The sequence below is a fragment of the Drosophila serrata genome, unplaced genomic scaffold (genome assembly GCF_035046125.1).
Source record: "Drosophila serrata isolate PLE 108 unplaced genomic scaffold, ASM3504612v1 contig_363, whole genome shotgun sequence".
NCBI classification, from domain to species: Eukaryota; Metazoa; Arthropoda; class Insecta; order Diptera; family Drosophilidae; genus Drosophila; species Drosophila serrata.
In genome coordinates, this window is record NW_028257261.1 from 106,740 (window position 1) to 126,750 (window position 20,011).

At 41.4% G+C, this 20,011-nt stretch overlaps 1 protein-coding gene across 2 annotated transcripts in view; it reads right to left on the minus strand.

Moving 5' to 3' along the window:
- Nucleotides 1-2,956: 2,956 nt before the first annotated feature.
- Nucleotides 2,957-20,011, minus strand: part of yellow-h (L-dopachrome tautomerase yellow-h) — a 42,433-nt gene continuing 25,378 nt past the window's right edge. Inside the window, exons 2-3 of one of the 2 annotated variants that reach the window (XM_086839247.1) lie at nt 18,093-18,759; nt 2,957-3,482 (exon numbers count right to left, since the gene is read on the minus strand). In XM_086839247.1, the coding sequence (XP_086695373.1) occupies nt 3,405-3,482; nt 18,093-18,759 (745 nt within the window). In that variant the 3' untranslated portion in view covers nt 2,957-3,404. Of the gene's footprint in view, nt 3,483-3,906; nt 4,473-18,092; nt 18,760-20,011 lie in introns of those variants that run through there. The other variant, XM_020953084.2, reaches the window with a different exon arrangement.

A 20,011-nucleotide genomic window follows, 5' to 3' on the forward strand; every position in this document is an offset into this window, starting at 1 on the left:
AATGAGAGCTTTTTATCCAGAATAACTCCTAGATACTTCGCTCGCTCCGATAGTTTTAGCTCCATGCCGCTAATACTGGGCATGTTGAAGGGTGGTATCTTAGTTCTTCGTGTGAAGAGCATAAGTTCCGTTTTATTGGGGTTGATACCTAGTCCGCAGGTTTCTGCCCATTTGTTTAAACGACCTAGCGCACCCGTCATTATTTCACTAATAGCGTCAGGGTATGGTCCTGATACTAGCAGTACTACGTCGTCCGCGACGTCTGCTTTGACTCCACCCGTATTGAGATCTGTCAATATGGCGGTTATATTTGTGAGCCAGAGTAGCGGCGAGGTGTGTGAGGTGTGCCTCTCTTCACAGTCCGCGTGAGGTGAGTGCCACTCAGTTCGGCTGTGATCGTCCTACTCTTTAGCATGACCCCGATCCACTCTCTGATGCCTCTCTCAATACCTAGCAAGTTGAGGGAGCCCAGGATAGAGTCGGGGTTCACGTTATTGAACGCGCCCTCGATGTCTAGGAAGGCTGCCATCGTGTATAGTTTGTGTTGTAATGTCTTCTCGACATGATGTACAACTACGTGTAGCGCTGTTTCCGTTGATTTTCCTCTGCGATACGCATGCTGCGCATCCGAGAGTTGATGTCCTTCTAGAGACTCTCGGATGTGGACGTCCAGGAGTCTCTCTAGTGTCTTCAGGGTGAAGGAGGTGAGACTTATCGGTCTATAATCCTTTGCTAGGATGTGCCTCCTTCTGCCCGGTTTCGGTATAAAAATGACTTTAGCCTCTCTCCACAGCAGTGGGACGTGCGTCAGTCTTAAGCAAGCTTCGTAAATGGCTATTAGCCATTTGCAAATACTATCCTTAGCTGATTGTAGCATTGCCGGTATTAAGCCGTCTGGGCCCGGGATTTTATACTTATCGAAAGAATCTATTGCCCACTGAATTCGTTCAGTGGTAATGATGTCTTTCGTACTTGTATCCATTTGAGGGTTCCTTCCCTCCTCGGGTTCCGAGCTCACTCTTAGGCTTTCTGGGAAGTGGGTGTCAACTAGTAGCTCTAGTGACTCCTCAATTGTCGTCGTAGCAGAGCCATCTGCCCTGTTGATCAGGGTAGGGCTTATGTGCCCTTTGGCGAGGATTTTGCTTACTCTCGCCGTGTCCTTTATGCCTTCCACTGACTCGCAGTAGTTTTGCCACGACTCTTTCTTGGCCTTGTATACTGCCTTCTCGTAAATTCTTTGTGCCTCTTTGTATGTTCCCCAATCCCGGGTTACATAGCTGTGGTTAAAGGACTTTCTCGCGCTCTTCCTGAGCTCGCTTAATTCCTTTGTCCACCACGGTGGGTATTGCTTCTTCGAGAATGTTAGCTCACAAGTCTCTTTTAAGGCGTTGTTTAGAATATTTGTTAGGTCCTCAAAATCCTTGTCGAGTGCCTTTGCAGTGGATATTGTCTTGATCCCCCTGCCTTTTACTTTAGATCGGACAATTTCGCTGAAATTGTTCCAATCCGTCTTACGGGGGTTTCTTCTTGGCACCTGTTTCTTAACTGGTGTCGTTATTTCAAAGAAAATGTATCTATGGTCTGAGAAGGAGTAATTATTTTGTTCTATATGTAATGTGAGGTCTAACACCTCTTCCCAACCTTGAAAATTTACCGTGCTCGGAAAGATTAAGGTCAGGGTATTACCCCTATTGCATATCGTAACATTCCTACAGATAATATTGTCAAAGAGTGACTCACCTCTTTCGTTAGTCTCCGAACTACCCCAGAGCGTGTGCCTCGCGTTCGCATCACACCCGAGCACCAGGGTCGTCTTCGTCGCTTCCGCTCATTGCAGCAGCTTGACTACCGGCTCAGGCGGGGCCGGCTCGTCATGGACCTGTCGGTCACCATGTCGGCCAACTTGGCCTCGATCTCCTCCCACTTCTCCGACAGCAGGCGACCGTCGTCATGGAGCTCGTCCACCAGTGCCATAGCCAGACTGTCTCTGGCCACCTCGCTAAATTTCTTTGCCTTGCTGACAAAGTTAGTCGCACGCGGCTTACCCTGTGGGCCCTTCGCTCTCTTAGGTGCGCTATTGCTCACTTCCTGTGAGCGAATTCGCTTCGCCTTCGAGGGCTGGAACGCCGCCGGGTTTGCTGCTTTATACTGCTCATATTCCGCGATCTCCGCAAGGAATTTGCCGTTGTCCTCGGCATCCCGAGGGTCACTTTTGCCCTCAGGCTCGTTCTTGGCTATCTTGCCGAGAACGAAGCGGGCTCTGTTGACCCTCGCTCGTCTCTGATGGTGAGACATTTTCGCCATTTCTGAGGTGGTGCCCAGCTGAGCCCCACCTGTGTGTATAGATTGGGGAGTGCTACTCGCCCTCCCCTCGGATTGCGACTCGTCCTCGTCGGTCTCCGATGAAATGTGAGATGCAGCGACCAATCTCGGCCTCCGTATCTCCTTCTCGTCCTTCGTTGATATTGTTTGGGGTTTATCCCCTCCCGGGAGTTCCGAAGCTCGGGTTGTAGAAGTCATTTCAATACATGAAAGCTATGTGATATAGTAGTCCGGTTTTTTTCTAACTTTACACAAAATTGTAGATTAAAATAAAATGGCTATATCTCAGATTTGATGAAAATCTGGTGAAAAATGAAGAAGTTATAATCCTTAATTTTATTAATTTCTTTTATTTCTTATAAAATGGCTATGTATCAAATTTGATGCAAATCTGTTGAAAACTGAAAATGTTATACTTTTTAATTGAATTAATTTTTCGATCGATCCTATGGGAGCTATATAATATAGTCGTCAAATTTTCATACAATTTTACACAAAATTGTAGAATAATATGAAATGGCTATATCTTAAATTTGATTAAATTCTGTTGAAAACTAAAAATGTTATCGCCACCGCAATTGTCAGTCTTCCGACAACAGTCACCGCCATTTTCATTCCTCTCAAATTTCTCGATCGTTCCTATGGGAGCTGTATGATATATTAGTCAGATTTTCATAAAATTTTACACAAAAATGTAGAATAATATGAAACGGCTATATCTCAAATTTGATGAAAATCTGTTGAAAACTGAAAATGTTATACTTTTTAATTGAATTAATTTCTCGATCGTTCCTATGGGAGCTATATGATATAGTCGTCCAATTTTCATAAAATTTTACACAAAATTGTAAACAATAGTAAAATGGCTATATCCAAATTTAATCAAATTTTGTTGAAAACTAAAAATGTTATAATTTTTCTTGTAAAAATTTTCCGATCATTCCTATGGCAGCTATATGATATAGTCGTCCGATCCGGCCTTTTCCGACATATAGACGAGTGAGAGTACTAGTACGGAGAGACTAGTTTGCGTAGAAACGGCCAGACGGACATGGCTAGATCGACTCGGCTGTTGATCCTGATCAAGAATATATATACTTTATATAGACGGAGGTGCCTCCTTCACTGCGTTGCGAACTTCTGACTGAAATTATAACACCCTGCAAGGGTATAAAAAGGAGTAATTTTCCATGCAAAGTCAAGAAATATTTTAAATTTTCAGTGTGTAAACAGTTTCCAATTGAAATGTTAGAAAACAACTTCTTAAAATTTTGCTTTGTAGTACATGCTTTTTATCAGATTTGGATTTCCCGCTTTTTTGTTAAATTTTTTACCAATTTTTCTTTGCTATAAACCTCAGAGAGTTCGAGACCTTACCAACGAATGCAAAACCGGGGAATTCTGTTCGTGCGTTCTGGAGGTTTATATAGTATTGTATAGTACTATGGATGACGAATAAATATAATATTTAAGAACATTTCAAAACATTAATAAAAATAAAAATTGTAGTATTTATTATAATATAGGTATGCCACAGATGAGCAAACCAAAAGAAACAAAATTCCAAATAATTCCAAAGACTGGTTTCTTTCCTTTATGATTTTGTATAATTATATTGTGTTTGAGTTGAACAAATAGTATTAACATCTTTAATAACATTGTCCTTCTTCTATTATTACATTAGCTGACTTTCGGTCATTGCTATTCTTATAACCGGGATTACATATATGATTAGCATATATTATCTTACTGACACTAGCCTTTAAAATCCTAAAATTAACTTCACTGTAATCCAAGGTACTATACAAAAAAATTGGTAAACGATTGCTCATTATCCACACATTTTGTTGCTCTTCGTTATCCACTTTTAAATCATTTGGGAATTGGAGGATGGTATTGGAGCCGTTATAACTTTGATTGAAAAGTAACATCATATTCCCGCGAGTATATGGCTTTGCAGTGTCCCAGCAACCAATGTTATCCCGGTGAACTTGTGTGTAAAACATGACTCCATCTCTTGTGATTCCGGAAGTTGATGACTGACTTTTGTATCCACGGTCTCCAATGGAAACAAAATATTTGGCGGTTTCCTGGCTACTTGTTTGCCATATGAACTCATTTATTAAGAGGTCCAAAGGCACCATAAATTCCTGTAACAAAGATTTAAATAAATTTATTTATAAAGTGTCAGCGAAGTCGTCAAATTTATTTCGTCTCCTCTTTGCTCGTACAACGTGCACATCCACCTGCACTCAAATATGACTCATTGGCAAAGAACGGTGATACAGTGCCGACGAGACAGAATCCTCCACCAGCGACTTTAAGGAAATTAAATCTAAAATAAAAATTTTTAATTTTTGCCGAATAATTTTAAATTGTCGGCAAATAATTATCACCACACTCGTAAGCTATTTAATAGCTAGTCCAACTAGTTTCGGTTTTGATTTTTTATTTTCCTTAGCCAAAATCAAAGGTTTCCAAATAAATGTAAAATTATTGTCAAATATTTATTAACTATATTATAGCTATACTCCGATTACGATTGGTTCCTAAATTCTAAATCTAAATAAAAAGGTGGCGAACTTATAAACCGTTTCGAAAATACCAAAACATGAATGTTTACGACGAAAGACGCTTATTTTCGAGAGGCAGTGTGATCCAGCTACAAACCACGAAATGTCACGTAGGGTCCCTCTCCCTTTTCAGTCAGTCCAAAGAGCTTTCAATCCGCTTGCCTACGCTAGCTTTTATTTAGATGTAGTTAGTTATATATCACTCCCCAATCAGTAAAGATCCGACGCACGTCGCGTAATGCTCCGAAATAGTTTCCGTGTTTTTATTATTGAGTGGAAGTATTTTAGAGTCGCCCCCCTCCATTTCCCACTAAACAATTTAAAAGGTCATTAATTAATGGTATCGGATAATTGCTCTTCGCCATGATTTTGGTCCATTTTCTAAAATCTATACAAAATCTAAGTTCCCCGACGTTTTCTTCTTCACTAACACATTGAGCGAAGCGTTCTCCGATCTACTAGGTTGGATAATTCCATCTCTAATGTATTCTTCTAAAAATTTTTATAATTCTTCCTTTTTTACAATATGACAGTCTCCTTGGTGCACTGATAAATGGTTTAGTTTTTATAAACTATATTAATTTCACATTTTACTTTCGGAACTACAGGTCGTACATACGGCGGGCAATACGGCAATACGGGCAATACGGCGATCATCTGTGCCGCAGCCATAGCACGAACCTGGCCCTCTTTTTGGCTTTAAGCACTCCCTCATCCAGTGCCTCTTTCCGTTGCAATTGAAACAGCGCAACGAGCAGCGATTTGAAACCTCCTTCGCTGCAGAGACCTTCGATGTTGTTGACGCTCTTGCTGGCAACTTGATGTCCGAAAATGCTCGTAACATACTTCCTGGGCCATCTAAACATTGCAGTTTAGCCTTCGTTCGGAGACTTGGTATTGGGATGCCCTCTACGAGCCCATCTACCAGATCATCATCTTCCATCGCCACGTCTCGAGCCAATCTGAACTTCTCCTCAAAATACAAGCAAATTGCTCATCTGACGACCAGACCCGCGCCTTAATATCGCTTTAGATTCGATGCCCCCAAAAGCTGACTTCAGTTCTTCGATAAGCTCATCTATGGGTTTCGCAAACCGTCCGGCATCAGCATGCAGCCATTGTAGGGAATCTCCTTTAAGTTTGCTGATCAGCAAAATTCGCCGCTGCATGTCTGTCAACCTATGTAGGGCCGAAATGTTGTCCCATCCGTCAATCCATGACCGCATACAGACTTTGCCACCGAAGTCCGTCAGAATTTCCCTGGCCATGTTGACACCAGTTGATGCAAAGCTCTCCGTTGCCATTCTGATGCCATCTCGCTGCCATGTACTTTCAGCGTTGTTTCTGTCGCTGCCTCTGCCCTCGTCTCTGCCGCCATCTCTGCCCTTGCCGCGTTTTATATTCTGGCAGCTTCTGTTAAGTGGCTGTTAAAAATTCTCGAAACTGTTGTTGCTACCCCTTGTATCATTGTACCGTTGTACCATTTCATTACTTCAGTTTTCCAATAAAAGGACAAAAATTTTCTACCGAATCCCACTACTGATGTTAGTGACCGCTTCTTAGTTTTCCACTTCACTTTATTTATTTATTTAACAATTTGTTTTTCTCCTTTCTTGTCATTATTTTTCTTAGGTTAGCTCTTCTTTCACTTACAACCTCCTTTGGTTTGGTTTGTCTCAGAAAGTGTTTTCTCACTCTTGGCTAATATACATCGACCCCCATTTTACACGGAGTAGCTTGATGATCTCTCATGAGAACGTAACCACTTAATTAATGTGACCAGAGCATGGTAATACTAACTAGCCTGCTACATATATGTATTTCTGTGTATATTTATAAAATAGGTAAAGTAGAATTTACTTAAAACAAGAAAGGAAGCTAACTTCGGCACGTCGAAGTTTATACACCCTTGCAGATAGAACTTCGATGACTTGGAATGCAGACAATATAAATTATATATATTATATATTTTAAAAACAATGAAGTAATACCTGCTTTCATTTCATTCACCTATACATATTATATTTTCAGTTTTACATTCACATACTTTAATTTTTCCTCTACATGTTACGATCGTTTATACGGCACCTATATGATATAGTCGTTTGATTTTCATAAAATTTGAGACAAAATTGTAGAGTAATATAAATTGGCAAAGTCTCAATTTAATCAAATTCTTTTGAAAACGGAAAATTTTCTAATTTTTAATTGTATTAATTTCTCGATCGTTCCTATGGGAGCTATATGATATATAATATACATACATAAAATGTTACATAAAAATGTAACATAATATAATATGGCTATATCTCAAATTTGATCAAATTCTGTTGAAAAATGAAAATGTAATTATTTTTTTTGGAAAAATTATCCGATAATTCCTATGGCAGCTATATGATATAGTCGTCTGATCTGGCCCGTTCCGACATATATACGAGTGAGAGTATATAGGATGCTAACTACAAAGTTTCATTCAGATATCTTCAAAACTGAGAGACTTGTTAGCGTAGAAACGGACAGACGGACATGGCTAGATCGACTCGACTGTTGATCCTGATATATGTATATACTTTATATGGTCGGAGGTGCCTCCTTCACTAAGTTGCAAACTTCTGACTGAAATTATAATACCCTGCAAGGGTATAAAAATTACAACAGATTTTCAATAGTTCAAATTTTGCGCTGTTTTTATTTACATTATTTTTTCTAGGAAGCAGAATATATTTTGTGTGCATTTGTGCCTCTTATTGCATGCAAAAGCTTTACTGTTGTATTATATAATAAAAACTAGAAAGGAACCAAACTTCGGCACGGCGAAGTTTATATACCCTTGCAGATTGAACTTCGATCTTTAGGAATAAATACAATATAAATTATATATGTTTATTTTAAGAAACAATGAAGTAATGCCTGCTCTGATTTCATTCATTCATATCATATTTACAGTTTTACATTCATAGATTTGCAAAATTTTAATTTTTGATATCGGAATATTTCGTTTTCTTATCGTTTATTGCTTCTTAAATAGCTGGAACCTTGTCTGGTCAAACGCATACAACGTGAAAAATGCCTTTTTTATTTGATATGGATTACATTATCAAATATGAATTAAACTGCAAACAGCTGCTTCCCTCTAAAAAGAGCCAAATTTTTCACTGTTTTAATTTCGCTTGCCCCCAATACTTATTTGCTGCATTTTGAACCATTTAAGTACTTCAATTAAATAGCCATTATTTTTAAACAATGTTTTTGATCCTCCATTAAAATTATTAATTCTTATTGCCGACGGCAAATCTGGGGTAGGTTTAGGAAAAAAATTATTGGTGCCGAGTAAACATCAATAGACCACAGAATAAATTTTTTTTTAACCTTATCAAATAAGATCTGATTTGATGTAGAAGCAGGCATATACTCTTCATTTCGGTTAGACAAAGGTGCCCGTTTCTCAAATTGCGAGAATCATGTTAAAGTGAAAATGGGAGCACCGATTTTCATTTTCAAAATCGAAATCGGTAAATTTTTGCGAAAGTGAACACCGGAGCAGGCATATATATCTAAAATATGATGAAAATATGTTGAATAATAATTTTTAATTGTAATTCTAGAAAGTAGTCCGATTTGTATAAAATTTAAAGCAAAATTCTTGATGAAAATCTATTGAAAACTGGAAAGGTTATAGATTTTATTATTTTTAATTTTCGGATCGTTCCAATGGCTGCTACATACTTACATACGAGTGAGAGTATATAGAAGACTAACTGCATTCAGTTCGCTTTAAAACTGAGAAAGTAGTTTGCGTAGAAACCGAAAGACTGATTTTCTTTGGTTACATTGATTTCCGCGCGAAATATATAGCCATTTCGTTGTGAAAAGTCTTATGTCAATACCAGGCTTTAAATCGATTACAGTTTTAATGTCCGGCATTAAACTAAATTTTATTAATGTAATTTAACAAAATAAATGGAATAAACTAATAGCCTAATTTAATAGAGAAGACAATAGAGACACTGCTGAACGCAACCAATAATAATTGTTAAGCGAATTTGCCTCAGTGTCCGTCAAAAATTTCTAGCTTCTAGCTTTCTAGCCTCCACGAGGGCGCCGGATGGCAATGGGCACTGAATTATCCTGTACAACGTGGTAATGCAGTGTCTAGCTGAGGTTTCGTTTCAATTTCTCCCGCCCAAACGCTTGAGGAAATGAATCACTAGCCATGGTTGGAAGTGGAAGAGAGCCTTCTCTAGCTCCCCATGCAGTGACTGACCGAAACGGTTAAGCGAGAGCATGAAAGCTAAGGCGCAGTGCAAGGCGTCTCTCTAGATCTAGAGTCCACTCCAGGATAAGGCGTACCTCTCCCTAGAAGAATAGGCAAAGCTAGCCTGGGCCGAGCAAATTATTAAACAAGGCTGGCTTGTAGCTTTCGGATATATCCCCAATAGGTGGATTTGCTAATAAAGTGGAGGAGCTGCTGGCCAGCAAAAGGCAACGCTCCGCCAGGAGCGTAATTAAAAATGCTCCGGCGACGCGGGTCAAAATCCCGAAGTGTATGGACGACTCAATTTGGAAATGGCTGACGGAAACGGTCGGCCAAATGGAAGGGCTGTGGGAGGGGGCCAAGCTGGAGGTGGTGGAAAGGGAAATAATTCCATCCATACCGAAGGCGAAGGTACTCTTCTCCATCGCAATCAAAGGAGACCGGGCGTTAAAGCTGCTACAGCGACAAAGCCCCTACGTACTTATAGCAGACTGGAGGGTACTGCAGATTGCAAGCCCACTACCCAAGAGGGGGCCAATGCGCAAACCTCCAGATCAACAGGGAGGCGGAGGATATCATGTATCCTCCTGCGTCTCAAAAAGCGCCACCCCGTATTCAGGTGAGGTGGTGAAGGACCTAGGTCTGAACACCATCAAAGACGCCGCCCAAGAAATGTCGCTGGACGAATCAGCGAAAGAAGAGGACGGAGCCGCCGAAAGTTGAGCATAGTACCCATGACTCTCAGAGTGTAACAGCTCAACTTACATAAAAGTAAACTAGTGTCAGCGGAACTCCTCATTACCATGGAGCAATGGTCCGTCAATTTAGCTTTGGTCCAAGAGCCGTGGATTGCCTTGGGCAATGTCAATGCCGGACTAAAGTCCTCGACCTACAATGTGTTCTACACGCCATAGGTAAGCATAAACAGAACCACCGTACTCGTATTGAATGGTCTACACAGCTCGGATGACCTGGCTGCTGTGATGCTGGAAAGCAAGAAGAAACGCCTTCTGGCGCCTTCCTGCTACATGACACACGGCAGGACAGCCCCACCGAAGAAACTCAGGAGCCTGGTAGCAGCCAGCCCGATAGAACGCCAATTTCTCGTGGGTGCAGACGCCAACGCGCACCACAGCGTGTGGGGGATCCCCTATATAAGCAACAGAGGTGAGTCACCTTTAGACTTGATACTTTTAACGTACTTATATATTGCAAACGTAGGGGAGGAACACACCTATGTAGGACCCGACTCGTCCAACGTGCTAAATATAACACTCGCAGCGGGACAGAGTACTATGGTATTCGATTGGAAAGTCCTTAAGAGACCATCTTTCTCAGACCATAAGTACTCTCTCTCCAAAACTAACAGTGTTTAGAAACCCCCAAAAATACCAACTGGGGAAAGTTCAAAAAACAATCGCTGTCAAACTCGCGACTTTTCCGAGCTTAGTAAAATCCGAGGTAAATATAGAAAAGTTCCTGGAGACCCTCTCCAAGGAATTACTAGGCGCATACCACGCATCATACCTAATATCAAGAACCAAGAAGTGGACCAGACCACCCTGGAGGACCGCTCCAACGCAATAACGTCAGAGAGTTCTTCAAAATCGTCAAGCAACCGAAGGATGATATAATCAACGAGGAATACAAAATCCTGCTAAGGAACTACAAGAAAGAAATACGCAATGCACAAAGAAGCTCGTGGAGAAACTTCAGCTCCAACATAGAGATGGCCCCAGAAACGGCAAGACTACGGAAGTTGATTTTAAAGCAACCCACCATACAAAGTCAGCTCAAACGCGACGACGGGCAGTGGACTGAGGGTAGCGAAGAGGCCCTAACAGCACTAATGCACGCGCCCTTCACAGGCTGCACAGAGATCACCGATGCTAACAAGCACCAGGTACTAGCAACCATGGAAGAGCATCTCCCAAATAAACTCATATCCACTAGAAGAATCCACTGGGCTATAGACTCCTTCGCGGGGACAAAAAACGTCAGGACTAGATGGAATATTTCCAGCCATGCTGCACGCGACCAAAGAAGTCATCACTCCAGATCTATACGAAATATACAGCAGCCACGTCAGTCCCAAGGACTACAGGCCGATGAGTCTCACCTCTTTTTTACTCAAGATGATAGAATATGATGATATATCAGAAACGATGTGGGCAGATCACTGTCAACCAACCAGCGTGCATACACAAAAGGGAAATCAGTGAAGACGGCACTACATTCGTTAGTACCCACAAATGAGAGAGCCCTGCACAACAAAGAAAATGCGCTCGGAGTCATTGGAGACAAATCCGTGCGTTCAACAACGTAAGCTCAGACGCAATAATGGAGCGCCTAGGACCGCCATCAACTTTTGGATAGGAAATCTACTAAGTTGCAGACGGGTACAATTAGATTGGGGCACCGCTTCAGTGGTGAAAGGAGCGCACAGAGGCGCGCCGAAAGGCGAAGTCCTATCGCACCTCCTTTGGAATCCAGTGGTCGACGACCTAATCAAAAGGTTCGAGAGGAAGGCCCCGAAAATACCAGCCTATGCTGATGACATAAGCATAATTATCACGGGAGTCTGTCTATCGACCCTTAGCCCGATCATGGAATTAACACTCAGGGAGATATGTGAGTGGACGGATAATGATAATTACTAAGAGATATGTATTCCCCCGAAAATCAATACAACCACGCTGACTCCGAAAACGCAAGTCAAATACCTCTGCACTGTACTAGACAGCAAGCTGCCGCGGAAACCCAATGTACTGGGTATATATATCGGTTGTGCGTCCGAGTGCTGTATGGAGTCTTGGCGTGGTGGAAAGTCATGGAATAGAAAACGTACAACAAGCTTTTGGAGATAATCCAGCGGCAGGCACTGCTCTGCATATCAGGGGCGCTGGTGTCAACTCCCACAAAAGCTCTCGAAACCATAATCGCTATTGATCCCCTAGATATTCACGCGCAACTGACTGCTGGGAAGGCTTCACAACGCCTAGTAGCATCAGGAAAAATGTCGCTTCAAGGATTCGAGCACAGTTCCATTGGTTGAGACATGAGCAGTAAATCTGACTACAAGATACCTAGAACCTGCCCGGATGTCAAAACAACAACATTCATGGGACTCGAGGACTGGAAAACGGCTCAGTGCCATACTCAATACATAACATTTATACTGACAAAGTAGGTGCGGGCATATACTAATCTAATATATCTAAGATCATGTGCAAAGAGCCACTAGATGACCTAGTGCTACCAGATGAACTACTTGCCTTGGACAAAAACACCTTGATCTTTAAGAACTTCTCCAGGTCCATACAAATAACATTGACACAACTAGGGCCATCTTGACCCACGAGAGCCTTCTGGGATAACCTAACCTAACTGGACTATGTTTATATCAAATTAGAACATTCTATTGGACTAATCAGCTTGAGTGAAAATTTTGACATGTTGATATATATATATATATTAACAATCTGACCCGGTTAACGTTATTTTTTGGGAGCTCTCGAAGAACTTGGTACCTGCCAGGGGGACGTCGGGAAGCCCTTGTAGAAGGTTTCACGGAATCGGATACGAGGGCAGATTGCCGGACAACTGCGGAATCACATATGCTGCAGTCTCCACTTGTAGCCCGGGTCTGGTAGGTGAGTGAATTGAAAAATGGATGGTCTTAAACGGGAGCTTAATCAGGTTGAACAGCCGTTCCGTGATGAAGGTTGCCTCGGACCCTGAGTCTATTAAGGCTCGCGCTTGGAAGCTGCACTCGGCTCCCGAGTCGGAAGCGAAGCACACTTTTACTCCTTCGGCTGAGCCAGCCGAACCTCTGGAAGTGGGCGCGGCTTGGTGCGTTACGAAGGGGTTACCGCGGTGTAGAAGAGTGTGATGCCGGCTATGGCAGGTGGAGCAGCTGTGGGCACTCGTGGGCAATCCCTTGTGCAAAACAGTTTGGGCACAGCTGCGTCTTCTTGGACATAAGCGAGAAGGGTGATTCCCGCCGAAACAAAGATCGCACCGCTTGGGGGCAGGAACAACTCGGGTCTTGTACGAATTGAGCCTGCGAGTTGGGGCGCTCGTGAGTGCCGATCTTGGCGGAACTGGCCCCGAACCGCTAGGCATGACGTCGTCGATGGCCTCCTGGGTGCGACGCTCTGTCAAAAAAGCATCTTACTCCTTCCATGTTGGAATTTCGGCTTTGTTATGAATGGATTGCTCCCACAGCGACTGTGTTATGTTGGGGAGTTTGGAGGACACCATATACACCAGGATGCAATCCCAAGCCTCGATTTGAATCGAGGACATCTCTAAGGCTGCCAGGCAGCTTTGAATGGTGCCCTGCAGATCCTTCAGCGCGACTCTGGATTCCTGAGCACAGCCTGGATATTGAAGAGGATCTTTAACTGTCTGTTGACCAACAACCGTCGATTTTCAAAGCGGTCGGTGAGGCTTTGCCACGCTATGGCGAACCCTTCATTGGTGAGCGGGGCCTTAGACACAATGGCATTTGCGTCGCCACTGGTATTCGAGAGGAGGTGGAACAACTTTTCAACTGGGGTGATGCGAGAGTTGTGAATGTAAATCGCAGTGAATAGATCTCTGAAGGTGGGCCAACGAAGATAATCGCCCTCGAAAACCTCTGTATCCACTGGTGGCAACCGACACCCGGTTGGGGAGGGGGGCGTGTGGACACTGCTAGCCGCCCGAGCTGACTGAGAGGCGGCTTGAGATATTGCTTCCTCGAGGTTGGCAACACACCTCGAATAAACGGAATAACAGTAGCTGTACTTTGACTCCAGCACTGTCGAGGTGGCCTTGCCGTCGTCGGACGCGGAGAGCAGTTTGAAGCAGCTCTCATAACTTTTCTCCACCTTTTCCCACAGGGCCCGGATTTGGTACCTATGGACTTGACACATGAAGAGGGAGAATTGTTCAGTCTCCGGGGTGACCGGCGTGTAGATATTCGCCTCAAATTGACTGACACGGTCTGTAGTGGCAATAAACCGTTTGAGAGCGACATCTATCGCATTTTGCGCCATTCTGACAACTGACCGAGTCGTTCGTCGCTTTTTACCCTTGGAATGGCAGTGGCAGCCTAAGGCTTCAGTTAAGACGCCCGCGGAGATGCGGATTGGGACCTATCCAAGCGGATGGAAGGGATCGGACGCGGTTTCTTGTCGTCTCCCGTGGGCATTCTCGGAAGCGAATGCTGCTGATCAGTGCTGGTCAACTGTCGAACGGGAAAACTGTTTCACAAAAGCACTGTCTTGATCGGCAAAAAATAGAGAGATGACGGACGAAATGTATATGGAACTCGGGATGCGGGTTTAGGCAGTACGTACGACGAACAAGCGGAATAGAGCTCACAGAAGGCTGAAGGATACGAAAGGAGCCAACAAAACATAACCGAATGGAGGTACTGAGCTTAGATATGTACTTATTGTGAATTATTGAGATGAGAATATAACCGCTGTGTTATACCGACGGAGCGCGGTGCCTATATGATGTCCAACAATTTAAGCGGCAACAACAACACGCACGGACTCTGCGGCGACGAAGTGCATACAAAAAAAATACACAGAATAAGCGCAGTCGCATCAGATGAATTGAATTTGGATGTTGGTTATGCTGGTACTTGTCTAACAAATGTTAAGGCCATCAACTGCAAGCCGCAAAAGTTGAAGAGCGGAACTTAAAAGATCGGTACTTGGTCACGAGGAAAAATCCTATGTGTGCCTATGTGAAGGCCCCAAGACCCGAAGCGGCAACAACAACTACACGGCCTCTGCGGTGACGAAATTGAAAACAATTAAAACACTTGCGTTTGCGTTTGGGTTTTGTTGCTAATTGTTTCGTTCACTTTGATTTTTTTTTATTATCGGGATTAGTTCCTGGAATCGTTGGCAGAAAATATATTGGAAAATATATGGGCATGCATGTAAATAGGAACAATGTGTCGGGGCACAGTGGAGCGTCGAGAAGTAGACTGTATTAAATTCCGCGAACAGAAATATGTTGTATGGACACGGAAAAAAAAAACGACAAAAAAATATCGCGGCAGCGGCGGGCTGTTCGGCGAACAAGGTGAACTTCCGAAACGAGTGCACATCGGCTGTCCGATATTTATTATGCCCCTTTTTCCCGCAACACGATTTCACTGTTCACGGTATAGTTATTAACTGCACGAAATTATGATGTGCAATAGGTTAGCATTCGTGTGTGTGTGTGTATGTGGCTGTACATAGGCCTCGACCGTTGGCAAGTTGATGGGCAACGGGCAATGGAAGAAACGGCGAGGAACGGAGGCGAATAGAAATTGGAGTTCCTCAGTTGCTTTGGGGTCAGGAAAACTGACCGACAGTTGACACGAATGACAAGGGAAATCTTGCGGAAGTGCGACCGAAATTGAGTGTTCGGCCCACTGTTGCAGATCGGCAGCGAGGCTAGACGGAGAAGAAAAACTCGTACTTATCTTGGCGGACAGATGCCTGGAACTGCTGGTGACTTGGAGGATATCCTACAAGGGAATCCGGATCGAAGGATTAAATGATTAGGGGGCGATCCTGCCCGCAAAAACTCGGCCATGGAGGCCCAAGAAATTCCCACGTCGCTGGCGAAAAATTTAACCCGTCAGGGTTGAAAAGATAAAGGCGGGGGCGTCGTGGTAGTTTCAGCTGAGCGTCAGCATTTATTCGCTGCTTACATGAGACTAACTTAAAGAGAAAAAACGAGCTCCCGGTCGGTTTGCCTAGTTAAAGCGAAAGCGGGAGATCGACAATAGTTGGAGAGCGAGCGCAAGCCGGAAACAAAAAGCTCGCTAGTGAGCAGAGGCGGCACAGTGGGCCCCTCACGTAAACAATTATATAAATTATGTAAAAATTAAAACTCTTGTAAGTGAACACAAATATAACTGCCCGCTCGAAACGTAACTGCCAATGAACTTCTTTATCACAATTTGCAACATCGGACTTTTTCATTAACATTTTATTAGCCGATTCTCACACCTACTTAATTTATATAAAACAAGAAAGGAAGCTTGCAGATAGAACTTCGATGACTGGGAATCCATACAATATAAAAAATATAAATTAAAGTTAAAAAACAATGCTTTCATTTCATTCACCTATACATATTATATTTTCAGTTTTACATTCACAGATTTGCATTTTTGCTCCACATCTAACGATCGTTTGTATGGCACCTATGTGATATAGTCGTCCGATTTTCATAAAATTTGACACAAAATTTAAGACTGATATAAAATGGCTATATCTCAAATTTGATGAAAATCGGCTGAAAACTGAAAACGTTATAATTTTTAATTGTATTCATTTTTTGATCGTTCCTATGGCAGCTATGTGATATAGTAGTCCGGTTCTTTTATAACTTTACAAAAAATTGTAGATTAAAATAAAATGGCTATATCTCAGATTTGATGAAAATCTGGTGAAAACTGAAGAAGTTATAATCTTTTATTTTATTAATTTTTTTTATTTCTTATAAAATGGCTATGTATCAAATTTGATGCAAATCTGTTGAAAACTGAAAATGTTATACTTTTTAATTAAATTAATTTCTCGATCGTTCCTATGGGAGCTATATGATATAGTCGTCCAATTTGCACAAAATTGTACACAAAATTTTAGAATAATATGAAATGGAGATATCTTAAATATGATTAAATTCTGTTGAAAACGAAAAATGTTATAATTTTTTTTGTTCAAATTTTCCGATCATTCCTATGGAAGCTATATGATATAGTCGTCCGATTCGGCCCGTTCCGACATATATAGTATATAGAAGACTAACTGCAAAGTTTCATTCAGATAGCTTCAAAACTGAGAGACTAGTTTGCGTAGAAACGGACAGACGGACATGGCTAGATCGACTCGGCTGTTGATCCTGATCAAGAATATAATATATATGGTCGGTGGTGCCTCCTTCACTGCGTTGCGAACTTCTGACTGAAATTATAATACCCTGCAAAGGTATAAAAAATCGGTCAAGCCGTTTCGGTATGGTAACAAACACCGTGGCATGATAATAAATATATGTTATATAAAAATGAAACCCGTTTTTCGTTTTCGCCACATAACATAAAAGCGGCTTGGCCGATTTGGCTTATTTTTTTTTTCAAATACTCTGTATAAGGTTCTTACGGAAACGAATATTAAGAATATCTCTCAGAAAGATTGAAAAATTTAATTTTGCATATTTAAAAAAACGTGCTTAACGAATGTCAACGTCATCTGTAATCTGTAATCTGTAACACCATATCGATAACAAAAAAATCTGTGGTAATCTGTGACAACACATCCACCGCGGCTTGACCGATTTGGGTGAAAATATGTAGGGAGGTAGCTTAGAGCCAGGAGACGGACAAAGGATACTTTTTATCCCGTTGGACAGAAAAGCTGATATTTAGCATTTACTACAAACCAATATATCATGTAGTCGATTCCTAACATTTCAATTAAAAACAATAAAATAAACAAAGTGTAGGCATTTGTCTTTAAGGTGGTAAGTTGAAATGTATAATTTATGTGGATCGTGCATTTAAGGTTATAAAAGGACGACGTGTATTCACAGAACTTAAACGAAGAAAGACAAAATATAATAAGAGAAAGTGCCCTATTGAGAAAACGCGTGAGGACACGAAGATCATTGGCATCAACGGAGAACTACAGTGATAATGAAAATTTAGATATTGAACCAATGACGACTATATACCGATATTGCAATGCGTTAAAGTTCAAAAAAGAAACGGCAGGATTGTGCTGCGCAAGTAAAAAAGTAAAAGTGGCTCCATTACTTTTCAAATATAAAACAAATTTCTTCATTTTTTATCATCAAACGAAATGTTACATAAAACGAAGCCATCTGGTTGATATAGATTATATATTTATATTATATTCTTATTATAAGAGTTTATATCTTACCTTAAAGCTTGCCATTGGATGGAAGTAGAGTACACGCTGATTAGTCCTTTTATCGTACGAAATACTCATTCCAAAAACTCCGTCTAGCCATTGAAAATTTAATCCATAGATATTAAAGTCAGATGCAAATGGCTCCGGACTAAAATTATAATTCGTAACTCGCCAGCTTTTATTATTTGAGAGACTGTAAACTACGAGACCGAATCGCCAGACATCTGATACGATTGCATAAGCATCGTCGCATGAATTTCCGACATCTACAACAATATTTGAATGTAGAGAATCTTGTTTCACTTGGGACTCTGGTAAGTTGTAGTGAATAATCTCTTTATCAGTTTTAAGATCATACACGACTATCTTTGGCGGGCAGATTTGATTTAGGTTGACAGTTGCATTAACAATACCCGAGTCAATTAACCAAAGTCTATCGCATTTATCAATCGCCGTGCGATACACCGATATTAGTTTGGAGCAATCTGGAGTTTTGGGGTCTCCATGAGCCTTCCATGTGGGATACGGTCTAATTGCCGGACTTGTCTCCCTTGCTGGATATGGAATGGTACCTAAACTGGCAGGTACTCCATCTTTCCAACGAGGTGTTGTTATAAACAAACGGTCTCGGTATACGTCGATTCCCAAGGGTAAGTTGTTTTTAGGAACGAAGTCGCTATAAATAAATAAGTTTAGTATTGATTTAACGCTACTAAGACATTATATTTATCATCCGATTTGTATAAAATTAAAACCAAAATCGTACAATAATACAAAATTAATATTTTTTTAAACTGGCAAAATTAACATTTTTGTTGTGAGCATTTTCCAATCGTCCCTGTTGAAACTATTTGATATAAATTGTCCGATCTTTTCCGACATATATACTAAGGAGAGTATAAAGTAGACTAACGGTAAATTCATTGAGATAGTTTCAAAACTGAGAAACAAGTTTGCGTAGAAACAGTCAGACAAGCAGGCGGACAGACGAACATAGCTAGTGACTGAAAATTCTTAAAGTCTAGTGTAAGTTAGTTTGGGGCGAAGACGAAGGGATAATAAAGCTCTCACTCGCTCTTTGCGAATTTGCCCAGCCTTCGCCAACCGTCGTTTAAGCTGATCTCTAAGTAAGATTGTGTGAAAAAAAAGCTAATTGAATAAATTGAATTTATCTCGAGCATACGCATTTTTCGTTATCGAACAAGAATACAAACAAGAACAAACAAATTAAAAAGTACGTTTTTTCTGTTCTTTGTGAATTGCTGCCCGCGGCACTCCTATTGTGTTAAACATTATATTAACAAAAAGAAAGAAAGCTAACTTCACGCCGAAGTTTTTATACCCCTGCAGATTGAAGTTCGATCACTAGGAATTATATATATTTTTGTTAAAAAATAATTAAGGTCACGAAACATTTATGGAAGCGGTGGACAATAATAGTTGTGGTCTATTATTCCTGGACGCACCTGGAGAAACAGGGAAAAAATTTGTCATTTCATTGATTTGGCCACTATTCTATCAAGATGTGACAACTTTGGCGTTAGCATCATCTGGAATTGCGGCGACTTTCCTAGATGGCGGTCAAACTGCTCATTCGGCTCTTAAGTGGCCACTTAATTTAAACACTATTGATAATCCAATATGCAATATTTCCCGATCCAGGGCATTGGGAAAATTATTGATGCAATGCGAGGTCATTTTTTGGGCTGAGAGCACAATGGCACATAAGAAATAACTTGAAGCACTTCACTTCACACTGAAGAATCTTCGGCGAAATAACAACATCTTTGGTGGCTTGATGATATTGTTGGCAGGCGATTTCAGGCAGAAGTTCCCAGTAATTTCCCGTGGAACGCCTGCAGATGAATTAAATGCTTGCATGAAGGCATCACCTTTATGGAATAACGTAATGGAATAACGTAAAAACA